The 16837-nt window shown below is 37.3% G+C and overlaps 1 protein-coding gene across 1 annotated transcript in view; it reads left to right on the plus strand.

The window, feature by feature from the left end:
* The window catches only part of LOC311204449 (DNA mismatch repair protein Msh3-like), a gene marked incomplete at its 5' end in the record, with an annotated part of 47729 nt that extends 32375 nt beyond the window's left edge, over positions 1-15354 (plus strand). Inside the window, 4 exons of the mRNA XM_084280873.1 lie at positions 9180-9366; positions 9570-9699; positions 11854-12028; positions 15083-15354. Of these exons, the coding sequence (XP_084136999.1) occupies positions 9180-9366; positions 9570-9699; positions 11854-12028; positions 15083-15191 (601 nt within the window). The 3' untranslated portion in view covers positions 15192-15354. The remainder of the gene's footprint in view (positions 1-9179; positions 9367-9569; positions 9700-11853; positions 12029-15082) is intronic.
* Between the last annotated feature and the right edge of the window lie 1483 nt (positions 15355-16837).

Here is a 16837-nt window from a genome sequence, read left to right on the forward strand (position 1 = left end):
GCATTGTTGCTATTGCTCTGGAAAGCAACAATGACAGTCAGACAAACAGAACTTGTTAGTTGTCAAGAACCCAGAAGTAACTTCCAGAAATGTTACTGCTTTGTGGCAGAGTAATTTATTTTGTTTGTTTCTTGCTTAATTGTGTTTGTGTTTATTGCCAGGATAACAAAAATTACTTAGGCCTTTCATTTATATTTACAGTGTTGTAATGATGCCTCTGGGGTAGATTATGCCCACCTTTCAAGGGGAAAAAAAGGTGGTGTAATAATATTCATTGAACCTGTTTTCTGTCACATGGAGATGTTCTTTTTGAAAAAGACAATAATATGTAAAAGTTGTAGTGAGTGTTCAAATAAGTTGAACATTATTTGCTGTGTTTTTTTCTAAAAATGTGTGTTGGACATATCACAGTACATCTGAACTGTATTTCTGACAGTGTTAAGTAGCTCAGTAGAAATACATTAAGCTGTGCTGTACATATATTTGTAGATAATTTAGCTTCATGTCTGGTCATTTCATAGTAACATAAATCTCCAATGTTAGGATTATATTTCATATACATGTAATAATATTTAACAAAACAGTCTTTGGCTTATGTAACTTTCATTTGATAAAATTATTAATAAAAACACCTGTTTTGTTTGCAGCATTTTAAATCAGGCTTGAAAATCCATTTAAGTTAATAAAAGACAGTTATTTAAACATAAAGTGAGATTTACAAAACAACTTCTGTTGCTTATTGCAGTATTACTGATAGGGATTGAAAGGCTTTCCCTGTGATAGTATTGTGTGGGCAAGGGGGAGGGGGGACAAACAAAAATTTGACTGTGAAGCTGACCAGCTCTCTTAACAGTCAAGTTGAAACTCTGACACTGAACAGTGGTATTTATCTTTCTAAAACTCTCCCCTGATATGATTTAACCTAGTCACAATGCGAATTGGATTTTCCATAGCGTCCACAGGTTTAAAGGGGAAAAGTTCACTTGCACTGAATACTTCAGCTGTTGTCCCTAGTCTGTTACTATAGTTTCTGCCTTTTAATCCCCCCTTGGCCTCAATCCTTCAGCTACATATGCACATTAACTTAATTACCTCGAGTTCCCTCCCTGGAATCCAAGAGTAGCAAGTGTAAACCTGTGCATATTTTAGGGATGAGTTTTTCTTTGTCTCCATTTTTTCAGCTTCTTTGGGCTAATATTGTCAGCTCACAAGTGAACACCCTAATTTGGATATCTCTGCTTGTAATTTAACCTTCAGCAAAATGATTGTACTCTTAATCTGTTCTTTCCCTTGTGACCATCAACAACATTTATACAGTGTTAATGGTTTCCTGTAGGAAAATTGGGGTAAACTTGTTTGGAGCTTCAGTTGCTTAATGCAGCTTTCATAAACTTCTCCACCTTGCACTGGCCTTCTGCTGTGCTCTCTGTCAGTGCTGGCAGATCTGTCCCTCAGGAGACACTGCAGTAGGGAAACCTCAGTTTGGTGCCTCTGTACAGGAACAAGTCATACCTTTCTCACTCAGGGCAAGAAAAAGAAATGCTTAGTTCTGTGTTTGAGTAAATGTAAAAGCTGATGGACCTGTGGAAAGCAGTCCATTGATGTGTTTGGCATGTTTGAGCGTGGAATTTAAGCTATTGCATCCTCCTCCTGCTACCAGACTCCCTGTTCCTCTGAGGGCTTGACTCTTGTGCCTTGAGAGCCAGCTCCTGTAAGGTTGTGTGTAATGTGGGATGGACAAAGTGAACTCACTCAAGCAAGTCCAGTTTTAAAAATACAATGGAAAGATTTAGAATTAAGCAGAAATCTGCCAGATTAACTGTGTGTAATTTATGTTCCTTAGGTGACAGGTATTTTTAAGGAGTTCTCTTATAATTGAGGGTATCATTGCTGAATTTTGGAGAATAACTTTCTTGGGTGTTCTTCACTAATTAATGTAACGTAAGCTTTTGGAAGGAAGCTTACAAGGGCAAGTAGTGATAGCACAAAGGGTAATGGTTTTAAACTAAAACAGAGTAGATTTAGATTAGATAGAAGTAAGAAATCCTTCCCTGTGAGCCTGAGCCTGGCGCAGGCTGCCCAGAGAAGCTGTGGCTGCCCCTGGATCCCTGGCAGGGTTCAAGGCCAGGCTGGATGGGGCTTTGGGCACCCTGGGTTACTGGAGGGTGTCCTTACACATAGCAGGGGATTAGAAATAAATGTGTCCCTTCCAACCCAAACCAGTCTGATGCTGTGATTCTAAGAACAACTGAATTTCTATTGCCTTGTAAAGCATTAGAAATGAGAGGATATTAGTAACTTCTTCTCATTCAGTGACTGTACTGACTAGAGCAGCATTGTGTCTTTTGAACTCAGTCCCACCTGAGTCCCATTCAGTCTGTTGAGGTGAATTCAGCTTTCAAATTATTAAATGCAATCCAGGGATGTTTTTCTGTCCTCCGGTTTTCAGCAAGTAAAGCAATGCAGTTCACATCTTGAAAGCCAGTCCTGTTAGATACATCTCTTTTAACATTCTGGGGTGCTTGCCTGTGCAGCATGCCTCTGTTGGCCAGGTCTATAAGGTAATGAGGATTTAAGTGATTACTTGTGTTGACTATTTCAATTAGCTAGTGATATGGGGGACAAAGGAAAAGGTTACAAAATGCTATGAAACTGAGTATTAAAATGACTTTGGACTTACTTTTCTTTCCAGGATAGTACAAAGTGTGTATCCCTAGTGATCTTAGGCTTTCACTAATTTGTCAGAGACTGAGAATACCATGTGTCTACAATAACTTACAAAATAAAAATGTATTTCACATTAAATTTATAATGTGTTCTGTCAGGCTTTTCAACAACTGTTCTAAATAAGGTAACATCTTCTGATTTCCTACATTGCCATCCACGCAACTTTGCACACATTTGCTTCTTAGAAGTTGTCCATGAATAATACAAAAATAAAAACTCCTGATAACAATGATTAGGATAAGGAGTTTTTTTTATAATTGTAAATTCTGTAATCACAGCTCTGTAAATTACTGTTCTTAATTGTCAGGTTTTAGTTTGAATCAGTAAGAGGTTCATGGAAATGAAGTGAATGATTTACCAGTACCCTGTGGGGGAGTGTGAAGCATTAGTTTCTTGCCAGTGAACAGTTAGAAATTTGCAGATGCTGTCTTCTAAAGAATTACTTGATAAATTTTCATTGTATGTGGCAAGTAGCCAGAAGTTAGGATATCCAAGTTGGGCTACTTTTATACTAAACACCGTTAAGTTCTGGTTAGCAGTTGGAGTCTTTCTAAAATACTCAGGGTTTCAAATTTCTTTTGTGGGCAAAACTGAACAATTGTTCTGGTTAAAGGTGTTTGGGATTCTTGGTACCACAGTAGGAGAGGACACAGAGTAGTCAGCCTGCCAATCCTCTGATTCGGATGCCTGTTTTCATTTTCTTGGCAGACCTGTTTGCAAACTTACTTTTAATTTCTAACCAGTGAAGTCTCAGTAAGTGTTGTTTGCTAGGTGCCTAGCAGAAAGTCAATAACCTGGTTCAGTGGCAGAGGATTTATCTTACCGTTGTGTTCCTCTGTTCATGTCAGGACCAGTAACAAGTGTTTCTGTTCTCATGAACATCATCTTCAGATAGTGCTCCCACTTTCACAGGCATTTGTTTTCTGCAGACACTTCAGCTGGTTAGAGTGTCTTCTGCAAAAGATGAAAGGATACAAGCAGTGTTCATGAGATCTTCAAAAAAAAATGAAAAGTAGTAACTGTAGGGTGTTAATGTTGTAGAGAACTAGAGAAGGAATAGGATAACCTCTAAGGCAAGACCCCATCTAATCCTAGAATCATAGACTGGTCTGGGTTGGAAGGGACCCCAAGGATCATAGAGCTCCAACCCCCCTGCCACAGGCAGGGCCACCAACCTCCAGGCCTGGAGCTACACAAGGTTGTCCTTTCTTCTGCAAGCTACTTATTTTAATAATTCCTGTTCAAATACAGTCAACTTTGAAATTATATTTTGAAGGGGTTTTTTTGTAAATTCGTCTTAAGGATTTATTTTATTTGTTTTTCTCAATGTTCTTGAATCACAGGAGTTTCTCTCTTGGTGTTGAGAGAGTGCTATTCTACACTTTACATTTAAGATATTCTCAGAGAAAAGAGTAATTTTAATGTTAATTGTTCTGGTTGAATAAATAATTTAACTTTGAGTGCATCCTGAGATGAAGCCTGGCTTCAGTTCTGATCCCAGGGAAGGTAAACCATAGCTGGAAACCAGAATACTTTCACCTGAAAATGACAGAGGCACTGTGTAGAGATTCTATACCAATCAGGTTTATTCTTCTGCAATAGGCACTAGGTTTCTTTTCTCCAGTAAGTATTTTAAATAAACTTTTGAAGTCAAATGCATATTTCTACATCTCATTTAAGTTTATTTTTCAGCTTTAAGTATTTTATAGTTAATAAATAGTATCAGGATTTTGTCAATGGTATGTAAATAAGGCTTTAGGAACGGGTTTGCAGTCTTGTTTTCTGGGATTTATTCAGTGCTATGTAGTTGCTTTTTGTTACCATTGGGAGCTCTTGGGCTGTGTGGTCGTTTTCACAAGCACTGTGAGGGATTTGTCCCAACAGAAACGAATAATATGATACCTGAGGTCCATGCAGTGCTCTTAATTTTATAATCAACCCCACCAATAGCATGTTAGATAACTTCTTCTGAAAGGCAGCATGGAAAAAAAACTTAACTGGAAGTGTCTGGATTTCAGATTAATTTTTCTGCTAGGGAATTCCTCCCACCCCACCCCCTCACATCCCCCCCCCAGCCCCCTCCTTCTCTCACCCTGGGGCAGTCTCGGTTTGAAGCTACAAGTCATCACGTTCACCCCTGGACTGCTGCACAGGGCAGCTGCAGTTCTCTGGGAGCCTTCTCTGCTCTGCTCCAAAATAAGGTTTTGTGTTATTCTGTTGGTTTGTGCCACTGGTAGTCATCAAGCCTGCAAGTCTTCCCTGTCTCCAGGACACTTTGGTTTTTTAAGAGCAGGATGCTGTGAGAAGGAGCTACAGGAAGGCCTCCATGGCCTCAATTTACATTTTCTCCTTCTAAACAGCTCTTTAGGGGTGACTCTCAAAGCCCTCAGATGTTTCTAGCTGATCAAAAGCTTGAGAGCACCAGACTTGGAGGTGACTTTCAGGGCCACGCAGTTCAGGGATATTAGTTCCTGCCTGTTGAGTGCAGGTCTAAATGGATACTAACTGCATAAAAATTCTTCAGCTGCAAGGAAAAAAGGTACAAAGTTACTATTTCATTCTAGTGACATCATAGCTTGTATCATTAAAAAGATTCCTTACATCTCCAGAGCCTCCTTGAACAAAATATCAAGGATAACTTCCTAGAATGATGAACACTGGCATTGGAGAAGGTCAGTACTATGTGCAGGCACTGACTCAGGAGAGCAGATTAGAAAAAGCACCCTTTGAATGCTGCAAGTGTAGGATGTGGAAATCTGTGTCTTTCTCTCTAAGGGGTCACATGCAGGTTAAGCATGTTGTACTAGCTGGTTTGTATAAAGCTGGCTGGTGCTGCTGCATATCATCTAACTTATCCCACCAAAATTAATTTTTGGAAACATTGCTTCCCTGTTGTTTTCTCTGAGTTTATAGACAAGAATCTTTACCACTTGAAACCTAGCAATGAAAAGAGATAATGCTTCCTCCCTTTTTTTTTTCCTGTTACATAATAGATGTGTTGAACATTGTAAGAAGAAGAGCTTTTAATTTTATGAAATTTGGTTGGCTGTCAAAGAGACATTATAAAAAGTGGTTTCTAGCCAAATTGCTTTTGCTGAGGAGTGATGAATCTCTTGCCAGCACTAAAGAGGCACTCTCCACATTGGATATCTGCACACTTGTCATGGGCAGAATGCAGTAATTTTTCTGAACGTAGACAGTAGAAATTCCATAGCAGAAATTGAAGTTTTCGTATTAACTGTCACTGCTTCCAGCAGCTGGTGTGCTGACAAATAGAGCAGAGGTGGTGGGGCTGGGTGGTATTGTTCCTGCTCTGATGGTTTGCTGTTGTGATTGCCTTACTCTCTTGTAAACTTCATTTTCCTGTACATGTTTGTGTTTTGTTGGTTTGTTGGTTTTTCTTTTGGGTGGAGGGGGGGTGTTCAGTTAAGAGAAGGAAGAAAATAAATATTATGCAGTGCATAACATGACTGCATCACTCAGGGATGACTCATACCTCTTCTCATATCCCACTGTATTGTCACCAGACATATTGTTAGGGTGAATGCAGTATTAAAATGTAATCAAATAGTTATTTTTGTGTACATATAAAAGTCAGAAAAATATCTGACCCCATTGGAGGCAGGGTGCCAGCAAAAGTGAGGCTTGGAGACTTCATTTAGGACCCTATGTAAAACAAATGAAAAAAGGCAGACAAACAAGATGATTTAAGGGGTGACAGCTTTAAGGCTCAGTATCTATAACATTTCTCTTTGCATTTTTACCCTAAAAGTTCATTGGGATAGCACCCAGGTATTAACTGTAAATTAGCTGCTAACAGTGGTAAATCATCTTCATTCTATTGAACATCAGGAGAAAGTTTAATGTTTTGACATATAAAAACATTTAAGAGGCAAGCTACATTTAAATGTAAATTGAAAGCGACTGAATCCCACTGTAGTGGGATTTATAGTGGCTGTTTTAAACCTGAAGAAATGTTTAAGCAATAGGTGTTTTGTATCAAAAACTTCATTAGATCAGGAATAACACACAGTTGGAGCAATGCCTTGCTGCATATTAACTGTTAGTTTGATAAATGCAGACGTCCACATTAAAATATTTATTCTTACTTTTTTTGGATAAAATTATTGACGAGATACATTTGAAAAACAAGTGTGATTCTTCCTTCTAGTGTCAAGGGCACAGGCAGAAAGAACAATTTTATCCATTTTCAAAGGAAGATATTTCAGAGGTTTTATATCATTGAGAAACATACTGTTTTGTTTTTTTTTTTAAATCTGTAGATGAGCCTGAGTTGGATTTGAATGTTTCAAGATGCTGAAAAGAAATCTTCTTTTGCAGCTGTTGTTAAGAACAAGAGAACGATAATACTAATTTCTGTTTGTATCTTGAGCATTTAGTGAGGAAGTTCTGAAAATTATTTTCCTGAATGCAGATAAGATGCAAAATGGCTAAATGATTTTGAGGGCTCTATGGATCTGATGCAATCCAAGAGAAAAATAGAAATGAGAACTCTGAGTGTAATCATGCTAAGTTCAGAAAAGACAGCCTGTTAGATGTTCTCTCTGTAATGAAAAGCCAAATAAAAATTACATTGTAATAATGCTAGGGTTGTAAATGAAGTTGAAGTTGCCCATTATGGAGCCAGAGACTGTTTGGACATGAAAAGTATTTGCTGTTCTGGTAAATTTATTTGTAGTTAATAGTGATAAGCATAGTAATGTTGGAGTATACCTACTACTCGTGCAATCTTAAGTGCATACTCAGTGAAGTGCTGTTTGCTTGTTGTATGGTAATGCCCTGCCCATCTCCAACCAAGATCAGTTCGTCACAAGATTCACATGTCATGGAGTTACACATGACACCATACAAAATTTCCAGGGCAGGAACCAGAGGACCTACAGAAATCATAATTTTAATGTGTCCAGCCTATTTGTAGCCAGTTACTCTTGGCAATCAGAGATCCCCATAAAATTATGAGTATCTTGTTAGTGCTTCTGTAGGCAACAGAAGCGATTACATTAGAGAGATGCAGCAAAAGATTGAGAAAAAAAGGCTGTCTTGGGATTCTCTTTAAAGGTTTTGATTGGCTTTAAATACTGTTGTGGCCAGCTGTTATATTTGAAAATGTGATATGTTAAGCCCAAGAGTCAGCTTTCCTTAAATCAATGAGGTTTGTATGTAACTATACTGTTGGCTGATGAGAGCGAACAAATCCGTTATTGCAGCTGTACTCCGTGGATTGCTAATGATAACCTATCTCAGAAGTGGTATTGTAATGTGGTTAATGTAATTGAAAAGCATATGTGGGAAAAGGAAATTCTTTCTGCCAGTTAGAAAGCGTATTAATTGAATAGGTTAGGAAAGCTGCAGAAGAGAAGAACAGGGTGGATTACCAGTCGGTTTCTGAGGTGAAAACTGTTTCATGATTTGAGATAGAATCTGACTTGAAATGGTGCTAAAAGACCTGTATGAAACGTGAAGGAATTTGTGTGTCTGAGTTTGCATGTGTATGTGTACAGAGCGTAAGAGAAGCTCACCTGCTTGGAGACCATTAAGTTCAGGGACATTTGTGGAAAAGGATGAGGAGAGAAATGTTTCTCTTAAACATGTTTAAACATGATAGTAAGATTGTGTACCTGTGTAAGTAGGGGAAATCATTGTTATATTGTTACAGCCTGAAGAAACTAGCTTCTGTATCTGTTTGGATGCTTAAATACCCGGTCACCTTGAGTGTCCACTTTATCACTACATGGAGATTCTAATATCTGACACTTTCAGGTCTTGTAGGCATTTATAAAACATGCAAATTACATGGTCACACTAAACCAAAGAAGTAAAATTTGTTTTCACTGCTACATTTGCTGTTACCGTTCTAGTGAGCTGAATGGTATGAATTCCCAGGGTCCTTTTTAGGAGAACAGGCTGCCTGCTACTGTTTGTGAAGGTAGAAGAATTGCATGATAAGAAATACCCCCTTGTCTACCTCATCTTTTTCCTCTAATTCCTATAGTTGACATGTTATGCTGAGATTCCTGTCTACAGATTTACCTTGGGATTTAGATTACTGATGGCCCAGAAAAATTCTCTGCTGTTCCTACAGTCTGACATTCCCCAGAGGCCCATAGGGTCAGTATAGTCTTGGAGAATGCAGGCAAGCCTTTATTAATGGTACATGAATATTTTATTAATGGTACATGGATAGATCTTTCACTCTTTTAGAGTAACCTCACATCTGCAGCATGTACTCTTGCAGCTTTTCTTCCTAAGCAGTAGCTTGTTCTGGAAGGTGAATGTTCTGCCTTAGTTTTACTGCTCTGCTTGGATCAGCAACATGACATTTATAATAAAATGGTTTCATTATAAGAAGGTTTGTTTTTTTTTTTTTTTCCCAACATTATCTGGCATTTATTTGAAGTTAATAAATTGATCTGTTTTGAATCTCAATGCAGAATGGGTGCAGCAGACAACATTTACAAAGGTCGAAGTACTTTTATGGAAGAACTGACAGATACTGCTGAGATAATAAGAAAAGCAACTTCAAGATCACTAGTAATTTTGGATGAATTGGGAAGAGGAACTAGCACACATGATGGAATTGCTATTGCTTATGCTACACTGGAACATTTCATTAGAGTTGTAAGTGTTTGATCTGACATGTGGTTGTGAATGCTTTTTCAGCCTGTACCATGTTAGGCTGAACTGGACATGATGCCTGTTTCCTTGTAGAAATGTAGCATGTCTAGACTCAGAGCAAAGGGGCATGGATAGAGGATACCAGTGTTGTGTTTTATAACTGTTTTAAGCCAAACCTTCTTACATGCCTTACCTCATTGTTGTAGGTGGAGTCACTGACACTGTTTGTCACTCACTATCCTTCGGTTTGTGAGCTAGAGAAGATGTATCCAGACAAAGTTGGTAATTACCACATGGCTTTCTTGGTGAATGAGGAGGAAAGTGCTGAACAAAAAGGTACAGTATAAATCCATCTGAGGTTTTCACACAACAGGTGTAGGCAGAAACTGTAGAAGTGTAATTTAAACCTCAACATGAAAGTTACATGTTCAAATTCACTAGAATATCAGCCTATACAGAGATTTTGGAGGGCTTGAAAACTGTACAACCATTTCTCTTTCACATTTAATACAAGAATCAGTAACCTGGGTCAGATAAAAGAGTCACACAGCTTGGTAACTCACAGTAGATGAATACAAAGGATTAGGGAGGAGGGATTAGGGATCAAATGTGTGTTAACTCTTTCTCTAGAAGATCTCACTGTCTGCAAACATTTGCTCTTTTGGGGGCTTCAAGAGCTAGATGGTTTTCTGATTTTTATTATTTTCAACAAGGTTGTCTAGTTTCTCTGTGTGTGCATGTGTACTTTTGGCATCTTCATCCTATTGTGTAAGCAGTTTTCACTGCATTGTGTGAAGAACAACTTCCTCTTGTTTGTTTTGAAACTCTTTTGAAACAACATGTAGCTTCACCTGGTGGTCCCAGTTCTTTGAATTGGAAGAGGCAGAGGAATAATCTTTGTTCTTCCTGTCTGTGCCATGCCTAATTTTGTAGATTGCTGATCATAATTGCATCCAGTTCTGCTCTTGCCAGGCAGAAGAGTTGCAGCATTTATGCTTGTCACTGTTGCTCTGAATTAGTATTTTCAGTAAAGTTTGTCAGCTCTCTGCTTAGCCCTTTTCCTTGTTTGACAAGTACCTTGAGCCTCTCTAACTGCAGTGATGATCACCCTTCATGGTGAGAACTGACTGTTACTGTAAGTTTCCTATCTTTTAACCAATTATATACAAATGCAAAGGCATTCCTTTTAGATTATGGCTGCTTAGTTTTCAGAGGAGCACTTGATGCAGGGCTCTTGTCAAATACCTTTCGAAAATTCACACAGGGTTTATCCACTACATGTGTCTTACTCACATGGCATCCAAACTTAGAACAGATTTGTGATGTAGGAATTCCCTCCATACCTTTGCTTTTTTTTCTTTTTCTTGATGTATCAGGTTTAATCAGGTGCTTGACAATTCTGCTTGTATTCTGGTTTTCCTGCTTTGCCTGAATTCTTCTTAGGAATATTTAAGAATTGATATGAGCATCAGCATGTCCTTTGCTCACAAAGTTCATTAACTGGAGTGTTGATCTTTGATCCCATGATACAACTGAGATGTTACCAACATTCAGTACTTACTAGTCCTTAACAGCTGTGTCCACAAAGCCCTATCATTTATGTTTCACTTTGTCTTATTTCATGTTTATGTCCTGCTTCAGCATTTCTACCTTAAATGTTATTTTACCTGAACCTTCAGGTTATATGTAGTCTTTACAGTTTTGCTACAGAGAGACACAATAGCCTGTGAGCAAAAATGCATCTGTGTTTCTTACTCTATAACTTTAGCTTCTGTTGTCTTAACATTTTAATTGTTTCATTTAAGGTGAGTTTTATGGCATGTTTTTTCCCAATCTTTGACTTAGATAACTCAATTCACCTTGAGTCATTATCAGTTATGGAAATGTCCATTGTTCCAAAATCTTGCAATCTTAAAACAGAAAAGTGAATGGTAGTGAATGATGTTGTAGAGTTTCTGGTCTTTACACAAGGCCTGGCTTGTGCAGAGTTGCAACAAGGATGTCTTAGGAGGAAAAGGAAGGAGTCATAGGACCTATAATGATGTCTTTTACATTTGTACCTTTTCATCCTGTAGAAAACCCCCTAGCAGAGGATCCACCATCCCAACTTGTATTTTTTTCTAAGCATTTTTTATGGCTTTCAGCCTCCTGGTAGGCAGGAAGCTTTTTAATGTGGTGTGGTTATGGACTTCTTGACTGATAGGTTACTGACACTGTCATTGCTTAGCAGACATGAGATGGAGTGTCCCAGTTGCAACATAATTAATCAGTTTGACGTACAGTTTTTGACACACAGAGATAAGTCTGCTAAAAAAGACACCAGGTAAACATCTATTTAAGAGTTTTTTCATTCTCACAATGGGTAGGTAAAACAGAATAAATCATACCTGAAGCATGAATGGCAATGAGACCACAGTCTTTGTCATTTCAGTCTTTGGTCTGCTGTGTTTTATTAACATAATAGTTTCTCATTTTGGTTTTATTTTTTAGGATTTGAACACGAAGAGAATCCTGAATTTATCACTTTCCTTTATCAAATCACTAAAGGAGTCTCTGCAAGGAGTTATGGGCTAAATGTTGCCAAACTGGCAGATCTTCCTGAAGAAATCTTGAAGAAGGCAGCTCACAAATCAAAGGAGTTGGAGAGGATAGTGAATATGAAAAGGTCAGAACAATTGTGATTTCCCCTCTCCTCAATGAATATTCAGCTATGAATTTAAGAACATTTCACACAGTATGCATTAAAAAATGTACAGTAAGAACTACTTCAGCTACCCTCCTCTACTTTTCTGGGAAGACAGTGAAACAAACCTCAAAAAAAAAAAATCTTAGGGAAATCGTGCTATCTCTTTCAATCAAAGCTTTAGATTTAAAAGGTAGATACTATGTCAGAGGTTAATTGCTGCTCTCTGAAACAGGATTGGAAAAAACTAAATGCATGTTGAGCTAACATTAGGAATAAACTGTGGGGGGTCTTTTTCTTATGCTAAATACGTAATGTATGCTTTCATGTATGTATTTTCTCTGTTTTCAGAGAAAATATTTAAACATATATTTAATATTTAGAATATAACTCACATCTAGTATCTCTTCTGTTCTACCAGCGATAGTGAAAATATTAATATATTTAATTTGGAAAGGATATTATTCTCCGTGGAACTTGTATTTGCATAATACAATATAGATGAATATTCTTCAGTTTAACTTAAAAAATTAAGTATTTATGATTTAATTAAAGTATTAATAATTTATAATTTATTTTGTTTACCTCCTCCTCCCACTCCCCGACACAACACACAAAAATTTACTGAAAGTTTGGGCGTTTTAATATCTTTCTGCTAACCACTTTTCATTTAGGAGCTTATGCACTTTATATAGAGACTAGTTATGAAAATTCTTATGTGTGTCAAATAGTATCACCTCTATAAAACCTGTAACATTATATATATAGTTTAGATATAAGTATGTGCGAGCATTCATTTTAATTTCCACTGAATTTTTTGTTATTGTTGTTTTCAGTGGCAGTCCTATCAGTAAACCTTCAGGAATATAATAAATTAACATCCTTGTTGCCTGGTGGTTGTAACTAATCCTGACAGAATAATTTTGTATGAGAAAATTTTGAGTACTAATTATTTGTAGGTGCAAGCAGTTCTTTTGAAACTGAACAGTGCTTAGTGCTTAACACCAGTTTTTATCCCTTTTTCAAAAAGCAAAATAATTCTTTTGATGATACATGACAGTTTGTGGGAAAAATAATGTGGTGGCTTCTGTTAATTGGAAATAATAGCCCATAATTGACAAAAGTAAAACAACAAATTACTAGCAGTGACTTGACTCTGTTGTTATGTGGGGTTCTAAAATCAAGGAAAAAAAATGTTTTCCAGAAAGGTGAGAGTATGAGCTGGAAGGGTAGTGTTACTGTGTAATAAAATTAAGATGCAAAATAATACTATATGTACATTTAGCTTGTATTACTTTGTTCTGTGAAAATCATGCTAGCATATTACTTGGACAGGGCACAGAGTTCTAGTGTGTCTCCAACCTGTGGGCAGTAAAACTACTATCCAGTGATGTCATTAGAAGATTGATTTACAGTGCCCATGGAGGGGTAGCATGAGGGCTGACCAGCCAGTTTTAATTAAGGGACTTAATTGTGCCCAGTTGTTCAGCTTTTGAATAGGTAGGTAAGCGATTGTCTCTATTTTAGATTTTGGTATAGAATTTGCTTCTGTACTTGTGGTGGTTTGGCCCTGGCTGGAGGCCAGACACCCACCAAAGTCGCTCTATCACTCCCCTTCTCAGCTAGGCAGGGGAGAGGAGATATAATGAGAGTCTCAGAAGTGAGATGAGGACAGGGAGAGACCATTCCACAATCAGCACCAAGGGCACAACAGACTCAACATGGAATAAAATGCACCTATTTATTACCCAACTGAAACAGGGCAGGGTAATGAGAAATCAAACCAAATCTTAAAACCCCACCCCTCCCATCTTCCCAGGCTCAACTCCACCCCCCATTTCTCTCCCTCTTCCCCCAGCAACACAAGAGGATGGGGGCTGGGGTCAGTCCATCAGATGTGGGTAACCTGCTGCCTCTGAGACTAGCTTACACCATGTGATGTTTGACGCTTTCTCTTCTCCCTTTAAGGACAGTGAGCTACACAGGGGGTGAGGGACAAGGGACATCCAAGGCACATCAGTTGGTAATTCATCAGATTTGACCTGTAGCAGGTTATTCCTTCCCTGGAGACCTTTTGCACACACTTTGTAGGGAACTTCATGCAGCTGTATAAACCTGGAGCTCAAGTCAATGACAAAGTAAAAAAAAATCCCAACAAACAACTATTATGTCCAATGACTTCAAAGAGTATAAATGATTGTATTAATTTTTCCAGTTCTCCCGTGTAGGTCATTATAGAAATACTTGCTTTTGTATATTCCTGTTTATTTTCCCTTATTACCATGATGTCATCTAAATGCCAGAGTATTTTCCTATACCTTCTCCTCAAAAGAGGCATTAACAAATTCAGAATTTGGTATGACATATCAGTGGTAGGAAATAAAAATTATCATGAACTTGGGAATAAAACTCAGACCTCTTCGTAGCAGTATACTTGTGGTGTAACAATACCCACAGGCTAGCTGTCTTGTCTTAGTTTTTAAAACACATTCATTTTATTTAAGAAAATCCACTGTGTAATTCCATCCAGTCTTGACATCTTTGTCATCAGGAATGTATTAACCTATTTTAAACATCCTGTTGTTATTTGTGTCAGCTCTTTTTAAATCAAAAAGTATTAAAAAAAGAACACAGAAGGATGTGTCTACTCATTTATATTGAAAATACCTCTTTATGGTTCTACTAATGCACATTTGTTGGAATTGAATGCTGAAAATTAAACAGTGCAAACTACAATGCTGTTTGTTGCCTTTGCTCTTGCTCAGTGTTCTATTTCATCTCATCAGTGTTTCTAGTGCTCTGAAGTTAGCTATAAAATTAAATTGTTGACTGACAGAGCTGGAATAAATATGTTTGGAAATGTTAACTAATTGTTTAAAGATCACATAACATTTTAAACTGTGCAAACTGCTGGTTTTGACTGTGTATAAAATTTTGCATAAGACTATAGGGCTTTCAAGGTTTGATGTGTTTAATTTAAAAATACTTCCACATTCTGACTGATATTTGTTTGCCCCCCACCCCCCTTTTTTCCAGGAAAAGGCTAAAGTGCTTTGCTGAAGTATGGCAGATAAATGATTCTCAGGAACTACAGAAATGGAAAAGTATGTGTGAACCTGAAGATGAAAGAAAGGACAGTTTTTAGTCTTCAAATCATGCTTAAAGATTGAAAATATTGGGGATGCAAAATACAGATCTGAAGACAAACAGATTATAGGTGCATTAAGCTGACTTTTCTGCCTTTTGAGAGATAAGAGATGATGCATTGTGATATGATGCTCCACACCCACTTCCTGATTGTATCTTTCTCACTCCACATTTCCTCCCTGAAGTGTTTTCACCCTTTTCCTTTAATGCAAAAAGTCTAGTGGCATTGGATTTGGTTTCTAATATGTTTAGAAAACAAGAGAAAAATTACGTTGATAAATAATTTGGCAAATATTTTTAAAATAAAATAATGTCTTTTAAATTTATCACATTTCAATTTCTATAAAAATCCCTCTGTGTTGCAAAAATGTAGCTGTCTTGACTATGCTATACTGCTGTGCAACTGGTAAATGACTGCCATAAAGAGACTTTTTTGGTTTGCTTGTTCTAGTATTAATGCATTTAAAAATCACTGGTTTTGTAGATCACCCTCTAACATGCACCATGAATTATGAACAGTGTGTGGCTGGATAGGAGAGATGGTGCAACTAGTAGTTCTCAAAGCAGCAGCACAAAACACACATTGACTGGTTTTCCTCTTCATTCTTATGCATACCTGCTTCTTTTTCAGCTTCAGCTTCTGATATTGGCATGGTCTGAAGACTGACATACCCTAAATAATGTTGGAGTACCATAAGATGAGATGAAAAAGGCAATTCAGACTATGCAACTGACATCCCCTGTGCTCTGTCAAATGCAGAGTAAAGCTGGGAAACGTTTAAAAACAGAAATGATGTTTTTTAAATTTTGAGTGTGATATCCAATTGATTTTCCTTTATAAACATAACCACTTGCTATGAAAGTGGACAGTGATGTCCAGACACTTAAAACTTGGTAAATACTTTGTTGTGTTTAAAAAAAAAAAAAAAGTGGAAAGAAATTAAATAAAATATAGTCTTTATTTTAGTCTTTTTTATAGTCTTGATGAAATGAGGTTTTGTAATCTTGGAGACAGCTGAACCTTTCTAATTTTTTTCAGTTTATATTTTTTTTTCTGAATAATGCATGTCAGATGAAGATGAAGTAGTGATATCACATGGGATTGAATTAGCCTTTCCAATATAGAGAACTTCATGCAGAAAAGCTTGTAATTTTTTTTACCTGTGAAAAACAATTGCTAACCTGCACCAAAGATCTTTTCCTGATAGTTCAGATGACAAAGCATAATTAAAAAAAATATATAGTTTGTCTGCTTCAAATAGCAGCATCTATTTAATACAAGCATCTGCTTCTGCTGTGTGTGGTGTATTGATGTAAATCAGAAGAGCTGAAGAAGGAAGCAGTTTTTTAAGGTGTTGTTGCCCAAGTGTTTTTAGCTTTGCCACATGTTGTGAAGCACAATGAGTGTAATACTCCATTATTAATGCACACAGCTGTGGTGCATTGGAACTCAGGACTTGTGACCACAGTCTTCAAAGAGAATAAATAAGCCATTACTGAATTCCCATATGTGCTAAATGTGCCTTTAGTGAGACTCTCTTTACCCTCAGGGGAGCATTCAAACTGTGCCTCTGACAAGGAAAAAAATACCCACTACACCTGTATGAAGTCTGAAAAGAATTGAGAAATACAATTAAGGATGGA

This window comes from Gallinula chloropus, assembly GCF_964237585.1.
Source record: "Gallinula chloropus genome assembly, contig: HAP1_SCAFFOLD_269, whole genome shotgun sequence".
Classification (NCBI taxonomy): Eukaryota; Metazoa; Chordata; class Aves; order Gruiformes; family Rallidae; genus Gallinula; species Gallinula chloropus.